Source organism: Erythrolamprus reginae, chromosome 2, assembly GCF_031021105.1.
Source record: "Erythrolamprus reginae isolate rEryReg1 chromosome 2, rEryReg1.hap1, whole genome shotgun sequence".
Lineage (NCBI taxonomy): Eukaryota > Metazoa > Chordata > Lepidosauria > Squamata > Dipsadidae > Erythrolamprus > Erythrolamprus reginae.
The window spans coordinates 78582832-78600639 of NC_091951.1; the positions used below are offsets into that span (position 1 = coordinate 78582832).

Here is a 17808-nt window from a genome sequence, read left to right on the forward strand (position 1 = left end):
AATTGACCAGCATCTTGCAAGCAAGAGGTTCTAAAGACCCACTGGTGTCCATGGCAAACTATAGAGATGCCAAAATGACAGCGTGCTGTGATGACATTCATCAAATGTTATTTGCTTGTGGTTGAGTTTCTGACACAAGTATGCAATTTATAGCACCTGGCTGATCACACATGCTTTGTCATTTGTCCTCTTGAACAGATACTTGTGTAAAGGCATCCCTCCATAAAGCAAAACCTCACCTGTCTGGCCAGAAATAGAAACCTCAGCACCGGAGATGCTCCCAAACAATGGGCGAATCATAAAGGTGTATTGCTCCCCCAGATGCAAGCCAGACACTCGGTGGGATGTTTCTGATGCAGGCAATGTTCTTCGTTCCTCTTCTCCCTCTGAGACAAAGGAGGAACATGATAGAGGATTAACACGGATACTTTTCACAGGGCTAGTCGTGCAGATAATTCGTCTCACAATATATTGGCTTGTATGCTCGTTATATTACACTACTGTTATGGGTGCCTCCATTTTCACGGCCTTTTAGAAGCTGGATCTTTGGGGATTGACCGTGGAGTCATTAACACCAGGGGTTTTTGTATGATTTATTAATATCCTTTATTTAGTATTAATATTTGCAAACTACCTAGACTCTGAATGGATTGAGGAAGTGGAAGAAACTGCATAACTAAACCCAGTATTTTATTTGACATGTGTTTATATCACAGAAGCTTAAGAGACATGGTGGCACAGTGGTTAGAGTGGAGTACTGCAGGCTACTTCTGTTGACTGCTGGCTACCAGCAGTTTGGCAGCTTGAATCTCTTTGACATGTGTTTATATCAATCTATTTGACATGTGTTTATATCAAAGATATAGATTAAGAGCCATGGTGGCACAGTGGTTAGAGTGGCGTACTGCAGGCTACTTCTGTTGACTGCTGGCTACCAGCAGTTCGGCAGTTTGAATCTCACCGGCTCAAGGTTGACTCAGCCTTCCATATTTCCGAGGTGGGTAAAATGGGGATCCATCTTGTTGGGGGCAATATGCTGACTCTGTAAACTGCTTAGAGAGGGCTGTAAAGCACTGTGAGGCAGTATATAAGTCTAAGTGCTATTGCTATTGCTATATCTAAGCATGGGGGTAGGATCTTTCACGTCATAACAACAGACCTTAAGGATAGATTAGACTGAGAAAGAGTAACATATAAAGTCACCTTGCAAGCTTCCATTATTGAACGTGAACTAAAACCTGGGTCAACACTTTGAACACTATTTCACAAAATGTTGTGAAGGGAAATCAGAGCTCCTTGATGACTGAACCCTTGGAGGAAAGGTGTGATGTACATCAAATACAGGACTAACCTCTTGGAGATTTCCATGTGAGAAGATAGCCAGAAACCCCAGGAACTGGAGTCCAGGACAACGTTATAGAATCCTTTTGAGTCTCTGCCACCTGGAAATTGGCTACCCGGCCCCCAGCTGCTGAAAAAATAAAGATAAATATGGGACAGGTAGTGTGGCCCGTGATAAAGAAAAATCTAGAGAAGCTCTTCATAGGAACTCACCCTGACGAGCACAGAGAATAGATGTCACACTTGTGATCTATTGTAGCACTATAAGCATAACACAAGTAGTAAATAATGATAAAAGAAGATGATAGGACAGGGACGATAGGCACAATGGTGAGCTTGTGCATGCCCCTTACAGACCTCTCAGAAAAGGGGAGAGATCATCAGTAGGCAATCTGAGGTGAAAGTTTTTGGGGTTTGTGGAAGAAACCACAGAGTCAAGTTGATCACTCTATTGCTGAAGTTGTATTTTCTGCAATCTAGTTTGGAGCAGTTTACATTAAGTTTGCGGTTGAAGGTGACCTAATCACTATCAGGAAGGTCATTTTGGTACATGATTTTATGAACTACATTTAGATCAGATAACTACTATGGCAGTTCCTATTTTCATCACAGGAAACATTTGTTGCAAGATTTAATGGGATGGTTTCATTTGAAAGTAAATGGCCCAAATCACCCCATAATAGTTACTCCAAGAAAAAACCTGGAATTTTTTAGTTAGTCCTTGACTTACAAATATAATTGGGACCAGAATTTCTATCGCTATGGCAATTATTAAATGAGTTGCACCTGATTTTACCTTTTCTTTTGACATGGTTGTTAAATGAATCCGTGCAGTTGTTAACTGAATCATGATTATTAAGTAACTCTGGCTTACCCTACTGAGGTTTGTTTCCTGGAAGCTGGCTGGGAAATGGTGATCGCATGAGTCAGGATCATCATAAATGCATGCCAATTGCCAAGCAACCAAATTTTGATCACATGGCTGTAGGAGATGCTACAATGCATTATGTGTCTCTTAACTATGATAACTGGGTATAAACGGGTTTTTTTCAGTGCCATTGTAACTTTGAAATATGCGTGGTGTGAAGGCCTAGAGGTGGAGCTCTCACCTCACAATCAGGAGGCTGTGAGTTCGATCCTAGGTAGAGGCAGATATTTCTCTCTCAGGCCACAATGAGAATGTAACGGCTGAACAAACTCCGCATCGGTGACAGGAAAAGCATCCGGCTATTAAACCCTCTGCTAACTCAATTCAGTTGCCCAGACTCTACCCCGCAAGGGATTATGGTGTCATTAAATTATGATGTTTGTAACATTGAAATATCACTAAACTAATGGTTGCAAATTGAGGACTGCCTGTATCTACTGTTTCAGCTGCTTCTTTGGCCCATCAGAGGTCTTTTTTCCAAGCACAGTGCAGAAGTCACTTACTTTGAAGCATATAGGCCTCAGGTTGTGAGGCTGGGTACCTCCCTGCCAATGTTTTAAGCATAAATGAAAGTTCATACCGATTCTGACACTCAAAGCAGATTGCTGAGATGGAGTGTACAGTGATACCTTGTCTTACAAACGCTTCATCATACAGACTTTTCGAGATACAAACCCGGGGTTTAAGATTTTTTTGCCTCTTCTTACAAACTATTTTCACCTTACAAACCCAGCGCCACCACTGGGATGCCCCGCCTCCAGACTTCTGTTACCAGCGAAGCACCCGTTTTTGGGCTGCTGGGATTCCTTAGGCTCCCTTCCATGGGAAACCCCACCTCCGGACTTCCATGTTTTTGTGATGCTGCAGGGGAATCCCAGCAGTGCAAAAACGGGTGCTTCGCTGCCAACAGAAGTCCGGAGGTGGGGTTTCCCAGCGAGGGGAGCCTCAGTGAAATTGCAGCATCGCAAAAACACAGAGGTCCAGAGGTGGGATTTCAAGGACTTCGATGTTTTTGAGATGCTGTGATTTCATTGAGGCTCCCTTCACTTGGAAATCCCACCTCCGGACTTCCATTGCCAGCGAAGCACTCGTTTTTGCAATGCTGGGATTCCCCTACTGGGATTCCCCTGCAGCATTGCAAAAACACAGAAGTCCGGAGGTGGGGTTTCGCATGGAGGTGAGCCTCAGGGGAATCCCAGCAGCACAAAACCGGGCGCTTTAGCTGGCAAAAGGGGTGAATTTTGGGCTTGCACGCATTAATGGCTTTTCCATTGATTCCTATGGGAAACATTGTTTCGTCTTACAAACTTTTCACCTTAAGAACCTCGTCCCGGAACCAATTAAGTTTGTAAGACAAGGTATCACTGTATAAGCATTTTACAGATCTGGCATTTATATACCAGAGATGAGCAGCATTTACTAGACCAAACTAGTGTGGTAGTCTGTGATGCATTGACTTGAATATTATGCAGAGAAAAGCAAGACTGTACAGAGAGATAATATATACTGTTATAGTTGGGGGGGGGGGGAATTTGGAATGTCCAATAAAAAAGATTTGACCCTTTTCCCTTATGCTATATTAATATTATGGGGAAACTGGACTTTAAAAAGTGGGGAAAAGCTGGAGATATGAAAAAAATGATGGAAGCTAAGATATTGGCTTTGAAGCAATTAGTTTTAGTTTATTGGATTTATATGCCGCCCCTCTCCAAAGACATACAACATATAAAAAAGACATATAACATATAAAAAAGACATATAACATATAAAAAAGACAATGTACATTGAAATCCAATTAATTAAGATTAAAAGTTAAATCTAAAAACTAAAAAAACAATTAAAATACACACCATCCACTCAATCAACAATATACATTTATTGGCCAGGGGGCAAAATCTAATGACCCCAAGCTTGGTGGCATAGGTGAGTCTTTAGACTCTTATGAAAGACAAGGAGGGTGGGGGCAGTATGAATCTCTGGGGGGGGAGCTGATTCCAGAGGGCCGGGGTTCCCACAGAGAAGGCTCTTCCCCTAGGTCCCGCCAAATGACATTGTCTAGTTGACAGAACCTGTAGAAGGCCGACTCTGTGGGACCTAACTGGTCACTGGGATTGATAGATGAAAATGAATTTTTAATATATGTTGTGTTGAGAGATAAGTAAATTAAAACATTCCAGAGACAGAGTCTCTTTTATTCATAGTTTGTGCAATCAGAGAACTTCTCTAAGGATGACAAATGTAGGAACAATACATTGTAGAGGGTTAAATAACAGTAGAAAATGCCACATAATTTCTCTCCAACTCTTAGGAAAGACACCAAAGCATAATATGACTAAAATTCCACATACAACTTCAAAAAGCAGATTAGTAAGAATGTGACACACAAATACGTCTTACGTGTTGTGACAGTAATAGACACGGGATTTCCTTCACGATTCCCAATCAGTGCTGTGACCTTTACAATGTAGCTGACCCCTCCTTCCAGGTTTTCTAAGTCAAAGAAATTAATGTTTCCCTGGACCAGTTTGCTGCTCTCAGGTCCACCTTTAAAAGAAGAGAATGTGGCCTTACTAGTGGATAAAGATGACCAAAGCCAGGCAAGGTTATTGCAACCCACACAAATAAGTACAAAGCTTGATCACAGCAACAAGAAGCCTTTCTTTTCCCTAATTGTACATTTCCTTTCATCAAACAAGAAAATGTCCAACTTTGGCCTCAAAATCATCTGGCTTTTTGATCATCTGACTTCTTTGTTTTTCACTCCTAGAACTAAGATGTGCACATTAAGTCTGCACCGTAATAGGCATTCAGTGTGTGTGTGTGTGTGTGTGTGTGTATGTGTATTCAGGTTGCTTTTAACATTCATAGGGATTTTTTAAAAAGTTACTTAAATCTTCATTTTCTTAATAAAGCCGTGATGTCAGTTATTAACTTTTCAAATCCATGACTTATACTATAATTTCTCTCACCTCTAAATCCAATTGCATAATTGTGATAATGTAATAATTACTTCATTGTAAAATATAAACTAGTTATAAATATGTAACATGTAATAATTAAATCATTGTTGTAATGAATTAACATATATTAAAAGAATGTGTTTGCAAGATTTTTTTAAAAAGTTGCTTGAGCATTCCCTGCTTTCATTCCCAAGTCCATTTTAGAGCATTTTAACAATATACAGTGATCCCCCGATCATTGCGAGGGTTCCGTTCCAGGACCCCTCGCAATGACCGGTTTTTTGCGAAGTAGCGCTGCGGAAGTAAAAACACCATCTGCGCATGCGCAGATGGTGTTTTTACTATAGCCGCAGCAGCGAGCCGAAGATTGGGGTTTCCCCGCCGCCCGCCGTTCGCTCGCGCCGCTTCCCAGCTGGGAAGCGGCGCTGGGGGTCTTACTGGCCGCCCACTCCTCGCTGCTGCCGCGCCCGCCACTTGTCCGCCGCCTGCCTGCCCTTCGCCCGCCCTTCGCCCGCCCTTCGCCTGCCCACGCCGTTCGCTCGCGCCGCTTCCCAGCTGGGAAGCGGCGCGAGCGAACGGCGTGGGCGGGCGAAGGGCGGGCGAAGGGCAGGCAGGCGGCAGCGGCTGGTAAGACCCCCAGTGCCGCTTCCCAGCTGGGAAGCAGCCCAAGCGAACGGCGTGGGCGGGCGAAGGGCGGGCGAGCCGCGGGCGTGCGGGCAGGCAGGCAGCGGACAAGCCGTTCGCTCAGGCCGCTTCGCAGCTGAGTACTCAGCTGGGAAGCGGCACGAGCGAACGGCGTGGGCGGGCGAAGGGCGGGCGAGCCACGGGCGCACGGGCAGGCAGGCGGCGGACAAGCCGTTCGCTCGCGCCGCTTCCCAGCTGAGTACTCAGCTGGGAAGCGGCCCGAGCGAACGGCGTGGGCGGGCGAAGGGACCCAGGGAAGCTGCCCAGCAGCTGATCTGCCCGGCGCCATCTACGCATGCGTGACCATAAAAAAAAAGGGCACGCATGCGCAGATGGTGTTTTGACTTCCGGGTTGAAAAATCGCGATTTAGCCTGTTCGCAATGATCGGGAGCGCGATACCCGGGGGATCACTGTATTACACTTGATCCATCATTGAAATTATCAGTGTGCTGATATTGTATCAGGTTGCACCAATGGATAACCTATGAAAATAAGGCCACTCTTTGCAGGTCAACAGCAAACAAGGATTTTCTTCAAGAGGTTTACAACTCCTCACATTTATTGTGAGGAAACCAGAAACAGTTTAATGTTTCCAAATGTAAAATAATGCACTTGCGGAAAAGGAATCCTCAATCTGAGTATTGTTTTGGCAGTTCTGTGTTAGCAAAACTTCAGAAGAGAAGGATTTAGGGGTAGTGATTTCTGACAGTCTCAAAATGGGTGAATAGTGCAGTCGGGCGGTAGGGAAAGCAAGTAGGATGCTTGGCTGCATAGCTAGAGGTATAACAAGCAGGAAGAGGGAGATTATGATCCCGCTATATAGAGTGCTGGTGAGACCACATTTGGAATACTGTGTTCAGTTCTGGAGACCTCACCTACAAAAAGATATTGACAAAATTGAATGGGTCCAAGGACGGGCTACAAAAATGGTGGAAGGTCTTAAGCATAAAACTTATCAGGAAAGACTTAATAAACTAAATCTGTATAGTCTGGAGGACAGAAGAGAAAGGGGGAACATGATGGAAACATTTAAATATGTTAAAGGGTTAAATAAGGTCCAGGAGGGAAGTGTTTTTAATAGGAAAGTGAACACAAGAACAAGGGGACACAATCTGAAGTTAGTTGGGGGAAAGATCAAAAGCAACATGAAAAAATATTATTTTACTGAAAGAGTAGTAGATCCTTGGAACAAACTTCCAGCAGACATGGTAGATAAATCCACAGTAACTGAATTTAAACATGCCTGGGATAAACATATATCCATCCTAAGATAAAATACAGAAAATAGTATAAGGGCAGACTAGATGGACCATGAGGTCTTTTTCTGCCGTCAGACTTCTATGTTTCTATATAACAGAAGATCAATAAACTTTGGCAGCTTACTTACCACTACGCTGGCTCCACACCACTCGATATTCCGTAGCCCCTGGGACCCCAACCCAAGAGATGCGGACCACATTTCCCCTGGACTCAAGGACTCTCAGGCTGCTGACTGTTCCCACCGGATCATAGCCTTCAAGGCAAAGAATAAAAAAACAATGATTGGTAATAGGATTCTCAAGCTGTGGCAAAGAAGGGCAGAGAGACATGCATTGTCTCACCTGCAACTATAACTGGTCTCACCTGTTGTAACTGTGGTGGTAGCTGAGCTCCCTTCTCTGCTGCCAACTAAAGGTGAAACTGCAATGAAGTAGACAGTTCCAGGCCTCAAACCATCAATGGTGTAGAAGTTTGTATCAGCTGGTAGGACTCGAGAGATCTCTTGACCTGGAAGGGAAAAGGTGTGTTCAAGATGGAGGCAACAGATTACTCACACAAGGAAGAAAACAGTGAATTCTTATATCTTAAAACCACCAGAGAGTACAAATCAGCCAATACATGCTTCCAGGCTAATAAATAATCAACAAATCAACCTTTTGTACTGTCATTCTTTGACCAGAATATTCTGGAGAAAATGTGCACTAAAATCCCTTGATTAGCAGAAATTATAGCAAACATTTGCTGGCTATATGCTGCCTTAGAATAGGTGGAATGTAACAAATAAAATAAATAATATGTATACCTTGCTACCCCATTTCTTCCTTTATTTGAGTTTTTAGGAATATAAAACATGCATGTTGAAGAAATGAAAATATCTGTAACATGTATACTGTATTTCTGGAAAATTTACTGACATGTTTGCCAAAAACAAACTTGTACTTCCAAAATTTAAAAATTGTAAAAAAAAAAAAAGTGCATCTTTTTCAAATAATTTTTTAAAAAATTTTCTCCACAGTTTCCATACATACATCAATACATATAATAAATAAGTGCATCTTTGTTGTGGGTATCTGCTCACTCAAATCTAGCAACTAAGAAACCTGGATTTTCACATCTATCCAGCAATCTATACATGATGCAAAAACATTATATGGCAGGCTAAATGTAAATAATTATAGTTGCAATATAATGCAATATAATTTGCAAGATGCAAATTTCATGGATGAAGCATTTCATTGTGCAAAAATAGAGTTCCATGTGCATATAAGATGAAACAAGGAGAGGAATGCTGCTGTCTTAAGGAATGCAAACAAAAAAGCAGAATGGAAAGAAATAAGAATCAACACATGGCCAGCAACACAGTGATTGATAGTACTACATTACATAATACATTCCCTGATCTGAGACATGAAATCACAGCTAATATATTCCAATCCCCAGAGTTTCCTGTTAGCTAATTAATTTTAGTCCTGACAGATTCAATAATGAAAATCAGATCACAAGAAGATACAAAACACAGATGCCTAAACTTTTAATTTCTTTCCTGCTATTATTATACACAACAGGAAATCAATAATAGAACATTTTATTCATGAGATTCAATGCTCTGTTATTGTTTTTATCAGTACATGAACTTCATTTTCAAAATGTCAACTGAAAATGAAATATTAACTACTTTTTCTGATACAAACATAGTAACTAGGTAGACTATATCAAGATACAAAGTCAGTTCTTCATTGGCTGTTACAGTAATGACAAGAAGGCAAGGAAGGGAATATTATTTCACATACTCTGAATATAAACTACTATATTCTACTTCAATGGAACTTGTACAGGTCAAGACTATAGTACTATATTAACAAGACTGTTGTCTCTTTATAATAAGACATATTTCACAGAATGCTAGATAATAACTAATCTTCGAGGACAAAATATCCAATATAATTTTTGTATCTGAACTTTTGTTGCATTTTACAATCCCCCAATTTATTCAGAACTATGTATCATCTAAATTTCTTGGATGTAATTTCTAAGGGTGTGGAGAAGAAGGAGGGGACTAATGAAATATTTCAATTTTAAATCTTCTAAGAAACAATGAGCAAATGTCAAAATACGCCACACACTGCAAGAAACAGATATTTTGGCATTCAGAGAAGTAGCAAGCTGAAATTGAGCTGTCCTTCTTCATTTCTCCTAGATTAATATTATTTTCTTGTAATTAATCATATTAAAGTTATATATATATATATAGTTATATATATATATTTGTTTTCGTAGATTTTCACGGGTACAGGTATGACAATCTTGGTATATTCAGGTTTCTTCCCGTGTAGGATTTAGAAATTTCTGGCAACGTTTCGATGAGGTCCCACTCGTCACCTTCAGGCTGGTGCTTCTGTCCTTGTTCTAGGGCGAACACAGCGAGACCTGAGCTGCCTTCCTTCTATAAATACTGGTGGCTGGGTGTGGTTTGATGGCTCAGCAATTGCCTGCTGTGTAGAAACTTCCTGGTGAGTCAGTGGGGTAACACCTGGGGTCCTTGATTTAACTGAGGTATGCTGATTAGTCAATGATTGTGGATTAGGGGTGATATCCTGAGTAGTTGGAGCTTGCAGGCTACTTGGTTGTTTTGCAATGTGTGTTCTGAGTCTGGTTTCATAATCATGGAAGCCATCGAGATAGAAAAATATCCCCAAAATATGAACAAGCGGGATGATACCTCCCGCCTACCAGACATCTGGAAACCAGCCCTCATTAACAAACCTATCCCAGCCAACTGGTTTCAGTTTCTATGGCTGGGATAAGTTTGTTAATGAGGGCTGGTTTCCATATAATCTTACATATATTAAGGCTGTTTATTAGTTTGAATTTGAAGTAGCAAACATTGCTTTGGAGCATATAGCACTTATTAGCAGCTTCTTAAACCAAAAACATCTTCCATTGGAGGGGCCTACAGCTATGGAGAGAAACTATGTTGTCCAAGGAAAAGATGTGGCAATTATCAAAAGTTGTTGATATGCCCTGTACACACAAGAAAAATAGCCAAGAAAAATAAATCCAAATTGGATTTGGCTTATCTTTGAGTATATATGGTACTACCTATATATTCCTAGTCTGTTTGTGAATAAGCCCATATGCAGATAAACTGTTCTCAAATTTCTAACAAGTTGTGCCACCTGTGGAAAATTGTGACAATAAAAAAGATATGAAAACTTTGAGGGTCGGCTTATCTCCAGGTGGCACATTTTTCACAGTATTTTAGTTAAAAATATGAGTGGAGTTGGCTTATCTTCAGATGGACTTAGACATAATATTAATATGTACCATGTGTGTATGTGCATAAAATATGTTATATAATTAAAATTTTCTCAAAGGGGAAAGTCACTAATTCTGTTTTAACATGTTTTGCATTGGGACAACAATCCAGTCTGTGCTTATGAATGCTTACAAAATATTTTAATGTTAAGAAGAGCCGTTTGCTTAGAACTCACAACTGACTGCCTAAATAATTCTGAACTGCAAAGAGATTATAGAAACATAGAAACATAGAAGACTGACGGCAGAAAAAGACCCCATGGTCCATCTAGTCTGCCCTTTTACTATTTCCTGTATTTTATCTTACAATGGATATATGTTTATCCCAGGCATGTTTAAATTCGGTTACTGTGGATTTACCAACCACGTCTGCTGGAAGTTTGTTCCAAGGATCTACTACTCTTTCAGTAAAATAATACTTTCTCATGTTGCCTTTGATCTTTCCCCCAACTAACTTCAGATTGTGTCCCCTGAGCATTATCTTGCTCAGAGATACAGATAAGCTCTAGCATTTTATCAGATTACTAGTGCTTCCTCTTCTAAAATTATTTGGTTTTGGCAAAGCATTAAAAGCTTATTGGCTTAATCTTTTGAGTCCATTGACTTGCCTCAATGGCAACTGATCTGGTTTTTTTGTTTTTGTTTTGTTTTTAACAGGAAGCCAAAAAGAAAAAAGAAAAGAAAAACCCCAGGTAGAATATTTTTAAGTTCATAGGCAAGTGTCAAATTCTGCCTCAATGCAAAATCAATTTGAAAGGAATTCAGTCGGTACAGAAGTGCATCTTAAGGTCAAATTATGTCTCAAGGTTAGCAGTATGTGTGTGGGGGGAACAGCCAACTTTCAAAAGGAGTCAGTAAATTTCAGAACCAAACTTGACTGGGCTTTATGGATATTTCAATTTGTTTCAAAGTCACATGGCTTGCTTGCCACTAAATTGGTATTTATTAAAACAACTCTGTAGCATTAGAATAAACTTTCAGAGAAGGCCTTTCTCATCAAGATAATCTTGTCTTTGTCATGAAATGAAATGAAGATAAGGACATCCTCTATTCATTACTTTTCAGTATTTTATCCCAATTTCATTTTTTTTTCCTTTCCAGGAAAAAGCCACTTTGGAGGAAAATCTGAAACAGCAGCACAATAATGTCAGGAAAGAAAGATGGTAAAAAGCTCTCTACTAGGAAGCATCCAAATATCCCAGGATTTTCATTTTGTTGTCTTCCATCCATCTATTGCTTTGACATCATGCCGCCACCTACACTTCAATTCTCAAGTAGAATAAAATCCAAATATGTACAATTCAGCAGTTAGTATGTCTTATTTTATGACTTGTCAAAACTCACCTTCTCTCAATCGCCATTTCACTTTATAGCCCGTGGCCCCAGGTACCAGATTCCAAGTAACACGCAACTGATTGGGCCCAGATGGAGCTGCCTCTAAGTTGGTGATGCTGCCTATAGTTTGACGTTCTACAAGATCAAGAACATCAAAGATGGAGTGATGAGTATAAACCATTGAAAAATAACAAAATGGTTATTATTAGATTAGATTAGATTAGATTTATTGGATTTATATGCCGCCCCTCTCCGCAAACTCGGGGCGGCTCACAACAATAACAAAAAATAGCACAGTACATGATACCAAATCCAATGCACACCAATCTAATTACAATTTAAAACTAGTAATCTCATAAAAACGGTATATATAAAAAACAGGCACACAGTCAATCAATCAACAAAACAACATGGGCAAGGGGGAGGTGTTTTAGTTCCCCCATGCCTGACGGCAGAGGTGGGTCTTAAGGAGTTTACGAAAGGCAGGGAGGGTGGGGGCAATCCTAATCTCAGGGGGGAGCTGGTTCCAGAGGGTCGGGGCCCCCACAGAGAAGGCTCTTCCCCTGGGTCCCGCCAGACGACATTGTTTAGTCGACGGGACCCGGAGAAGGCCAACTCTGTGGGACCTAACCGGTCGCTGGGATTCGTGCGGCAGGAGGCGGTCCCGAAGATATTCTGGTCCGGTGCCATGAATGTTATTACTGTTGCATTATTTAATATACATCATTTCAAATAGAACATTTAGACTTGTTCTTCCTGTTCTTTTTGTACATTTCTCAAGAATCTGTGCAACCAACGTGTTAGAGAAGAAGGCATTCTTTTCAGCCCTGAAACATCCTCAGTTTATCTACTTCTCCCATCCTGATCTTGCTACAGGGCAAGGATAGGAATAAGGGCCAAAGACTGGTATTTCACAATTCTGAGTACAGTATTTAATGAGAAACCCAGCAGGGCTGAAACAACGTAAGTTTTAAAAGACATTAGAAGGAGCAGGTTCCTGTCTTTTTAATTCCCTCAACACTGTCAAACTTATTTGACCCCTATGGCAATCATTAAGTTGACAAAGTTTCTTGATAAATCTATATTTTCTTTTATGTACTCCGAGAGCATATGCACTAAGACAAATTCCTTGTGTGTCCAATCCCACTTGGACAATAAAGAATTCTATTCTATTCTGTTACTGCTGCATCAAATCAAGATGTACTGCTAGGCCTTTACCAGCCATAATGGCTGTGCTGTGTGAAGAAATTAAAAAAATAAAAGTCACAATACAGTTGTCAAGAGGAGGCAGCTCTGGCTTCAGAAGACAACACACCAACTTGGAAAGAAAGGGTGGCAGGAGTGCTTTCTTGGGTGCCCATCTGTGTTGTTATTTGTACTAAGTATGTGACACCCTCCTTCAGATTTTGCAATTCAAAGAAACTCTGGTCTCCAGGAATTCTTCTTGTTTGCTCTGAGCCATCTGAAACAAGATGCAAAGGAAGCAAAATCAACCTGTGGTAATATGGGAAGCTTTGGCTAGTACCGCAACCCCATCTCTGTGTAAGTCAACCCCTTACGTCTATACCTTACAAAGAAAATCTATACAAAATGTTTTTCCGTTGGCACTACGCCCCGGCAAGATTAGCTAAAATTCATACTAATACAAGTAACAAATGCTGGAAATGCAAAAAAGAGGTAGGAACCTATTATCACATGTGGTGGCTATGCGCAGAAGCAAGGAAATTTGGGAACCAAATTCAGATCTGGATGGAAGAAATATTAGGTTATAAATTAGAGTGGAAACATGAAATGTATTTACTAGAAATAATTAGAGGACAACACAGTAAAGAAAATTATTATCTAATAATCCATATATTAACTGCAGCAAGATTGGCATTTGCGCAAATTTGGAAGCAAGAAAAGACGCCAAATGAAGAGATGGTAATTAAAAAAATATTAGACTGCGCTAAATTAAGCAAATTAACTTACGAAATGCAAAATCAACAAAATAAAAACTACTACAGAGTATGGGAAAAATTGTACAACTGGATCGAGAGAGAAAAGAGAAACTAGTAGTAAAAGACTATTATGTACAGTAAATGGAATTGAAAAAAATCAATTTGTGTTTTATGTATATAGGGAAATGTAAATGTTTAATGTTAAATGTCTGTGTGTTGGTTTGTCAAATTGAAAAAAAAAAGTCAACCCCTTATCTGTGTAAGTCAGATAAAAATATTATTTTTCAATACTGGGTCACACACTCACCTTCAGATGTTTCGTATTATATATATATATTTTTGAATGTTATTATATTGTTAGCATATTTTTTTTTTTTTTTTTTTTTGCTATTGCTTGTTTTAATTGTAATGCACCACAAATGTGAGGTGCAAGGCTATATAAATCAAGCAAGAAAGCACCTTATTTTTTGGAGCATAAGATGCACTTTTCCCCTCTAAAAGAGGCTGAAAATTTGGTTGTGTCTTATACTACGAATGTAGCTTTTTCAAAGCTTTTCTTTCCAGCCCTAACAATCTTCCCGGTTTGCAGGACTTTTTCATTGCTACTCCAAAGTTGTTGTTTTTTAGCCCTAAATCCTTGCAGGCCTGTTTCCATTGCTATTCCCTCCAAAGATTTTTTTTCCAGCCCTAACCCGGAGATAAAATGATGCGCTGAAGCTGACCAAACTAAGGACGCTAGCCAGATGAATACCAGACAGGTAGACTTTCCCTCCTATTTTCCTGTCCCAAAATCAAGGTGTGTCTTATATTCTAGTGCATCTTATACTCCGAAAAATACGGTAAGTGCTTTTGTATATGTGTGTGTGTCCTTGAAGCACTTTTACTATTTCCAACCATTTTCACTTTGGACTTCTAGTTCATCCCTGTTTCTCTCCACCCTCTTGTCCCCCAAACCTCAGGCCATTTTCTCCCACATTCATAAACGTAAAGGTTGCAAAGTCCAGTTGCCTTTTGAAAAAGCACCTTTGGGACAACCATGACCTGGATGGCTGAGAAACCCCATAGGCGTTGCTCTTTTTCTCCAATGACTGCAAACATTCATACCCCAGAATTCTGTTCAGTACTAGGAAATGGAGTGAACACATTGAACTTCCTTATTGAATAAATGTATCAACGGTGAGAATTACTTAGCATCAATGTTTTCAGAAATTGTGTTTTTTATGTAATGGGAAACCAAGATATTTTATACCAAAAAAAGCAGTTTGTTATTCCAAAGCCAAAGCCAAAAATTAAAAAAACACTAAACCATACTATGGCTTAGTGTTAAATACAAGCCTGACCACTGAGGTACTATTAACTGAACAATAGATATATACAGTTATATACAAGCTAAATATAACTACTGCTAATATGAAACCACAAATAACTACGGTATAACTAATAGTAGCACTTAAACAATAAGCTCCAGCGATCATTGTTTTCACAGCTCCAGAGATCATGGTCAGTGGCCACCAATGCCATTTTTTCCATTGCTTATTGGATGAAAGTTATACCCAATAATAACTCAGCTAAACTTTGACTTTGTTTCCCTCCCTCCTCTCCTCTTAAACCTTTAAAGAACTCCAATTAACTCTGCTGTTTTCTCTCATTTTGCTTCTTCTCCAAATAACTCCCTGTTTCGAATTCCTTTTATCAACTCTTTTTCTTTTGGGGGCCAATTACTCTCTTGGGTTCAACCTGTCTCACAGAGTTGCTGTTGTGGGGAAAGCTGGAGAAGGAAGCATTTAGGTATCCATCCTTGAATAATACAAGATAAAGCAGGATATGAAAGAGGGAGGGAGGGAAGATAAATAGACAGATTTACCTCTTCTATATTCCCATCTCCAACCTAAAAAATGAGATCTCCCCCTTTTTTCTTTGTTAGATTCTTTTCTGCTTTATAGAGCTTGAATCCTCTTGCATCAGAATTACCTAGGCATGCAGAAGGCCCTTACCCTGAGTGTTGACAATCACCAGTTTATAAGCTGTAGCCCTGGGAACAGGAGTCCACAACAGCCGAATGCGACCCAGTCCCACTGGCATCATGCGCAGGTTGGATACCCTGCTCACTAATGGTGGTCCTGCCACAGAAGGACAGAAAGTAGGATTACTGGAAGAATGCAATAGACGGCATGGGCTTATAGAGAGAACAGTTCAGTAAGTTCTTGAAACAAAGAGACAAACCTCTGGCTCTTTTTTTTTTTGTAACATACCCATTCAAATAATTGCAATAACAATCTCTCCTCATTTTTCTCCCCTATAGTGTTGCTCTACATACATTATCTGATGACAAAAATATTCTATTTATTAGAATATCAGAAGATGAATAAATTATTTGTTTGTTTGTTTGTTTATTTATTATTAATTGGATTTCTATGCCGCCCCTCTCCGGGGACTCGGGGCGGCTCATAACATATAAAATATACAGTACACAATATCTTAAATCCAATTAACTAATTAAAAATCTAACCCCCCAAGAAAACCATAAAAAAACAATTGTTCCATTCACTCCACATTTTCTCAACACATTCATTGGGCAGGGGACAAGATCTAATGGCCCCAGGCCTGGTGACATAAGTGAGTCTTCCGAAGTGATTCCTTGTAGGGAACAAGAAAGCAAAAGAGGCAGTGGAGCACAGATATAGGGTTAATACACTTACGAATTGGGATGTTGAGAGGAACGGCATTACCCTCGCGGTTGCCAATAAAAGCTGACACACGAACCATGTAGGAGACATTCTCTTTCAAATCAACTAAGTCCTCCGTGGTCTGGGAGCCTGGGATATATCGAACTTTCTCAGAGCCATCTGCAGCAGAAACCACAATAGTCAACCTGAACTCGTTACTGTAGCTTTCTAATTCAAAGCCTGTTTCATAAAAACAAATCTTATTATTTTGTGGTCACACAACACCAGGCTGCAAAGAGTCAGGAATCTGACGTTAGATAAGGAGAGAGGAGAATAAACTAAAAGTTTCATTTGCCACAAACAAATCACTTCAGCTTTCAACAAAAGATTTAGTTTGCTACACTCTTCTTCTTAAGCGTGAATCATCTCAGTGTTGTTCCTACTTCCATTGATCCTTAGGTACCATCTCTACAGGTTATCCGTTGATAGATTAATGCAATGAAATTTCATGTTAATGTATGCTGATTAGTGTACCTTTCAAGTGACAATAAAATTGTATTGTATTGTATTGTATTCCATTCCATTCTATTCCCCCAACTCCCAATGCTGATAACTTGAACAACTTTTGATGGTGTTGCATTAACGTTCCTTAGAACTTAATTAAAACTCTTTATATCAGTAGTTCCCAAACCTGAGTAAAATACCTAAATTTGATAAAAGTACTTTTTCTTTAGGTAACACATTTATTTATTTATTTATTTATTTAATTGGTTAGTTAGTTAGTTAGTTAGTAGTTGGTTTAGTTAGTTAGTTAGTTAGTCAAACAATTATAGGGTGGTAATTTGTACAAATAAAACATTTGATAAGTAATGATAAAAAGTAACAAAAAAGACAATAAGACAGGTACGGTGGGCACAGTGGTGCACTTATGCACGCCCCTTTATGAACCCATTATCTAATGACAACAGGAGCATTTAAATTGACTAAAAATATTTTACTTACATTGGTTAAAAGGGTTTTTAAAGTGGTTTTGAGTAATAAAGGAAAAAGTTTGAGAAGCACCACTTAAATTGTCAGAGGTGATGTTTAATCAATATTCTATACCTTGCAAGAAAATCTCCCTTCAGAACATGCTCTTCAAACCATAAAAACTATAAAAAGATGGATGTTGAAGAGGGACCAGATGCTCCAGACTATACTCTGCTTATTGCTTATAAGGGCTTTGTTCTTCTATTAGTACACTTCTGCGTTTCCATTTCCTCCTCTCAATGGATACTTCTGGATTTTCAGCAAGCCGCCACTATCAGATGCTCCAGACTATACTCTGCTTATTGCTTATAAGGGCTTATTGCTTATTAGTACACTTCTGCGTTTCCAT

At 39.7% G+C, this 17808-nt stretch overlaps 1 protein-coding gene across 1 annotated transcript in view; it reads right to left on the minus strand.

Moving 5' to 3' along the window:
* COL7A1 (collagen type VII alpha 1 chain) overlaps positions 1–17808 on the minus strand; it is a 179312-nt gene that overhangs the window by 116215 nt on the left and 45289 nt on the right. The window contains exons 16-23 of the mRNA XM_070736724.1: positions 16464–16610; positions 15759–15884; positions 11834–11959; positions 7538–7681; positions 7302–7427; positions 4667–4813; positions 1352–1471; positions 240–386 (exon numbers count right to left, since the gene is read on the minus strand). Of these exons, the coding sequence (XP_070592825.1) occupies positions 240–386; positions 1352–1471; positions 4667–4813; positions 7302–7427; positions 7538–7681; positions 11834–11959; positions 15759–15884; positions 16464–16610 (1083 nt within the window). The remainder of the gene's footprint in view (positions 1–239; positions 387–1351; positions 1472–4666; positions 4814–7301; positions 7428–7537; positions 7682–11833; positions 11960–15758; positions 15885–16463; positions 16611–17808) is intronic.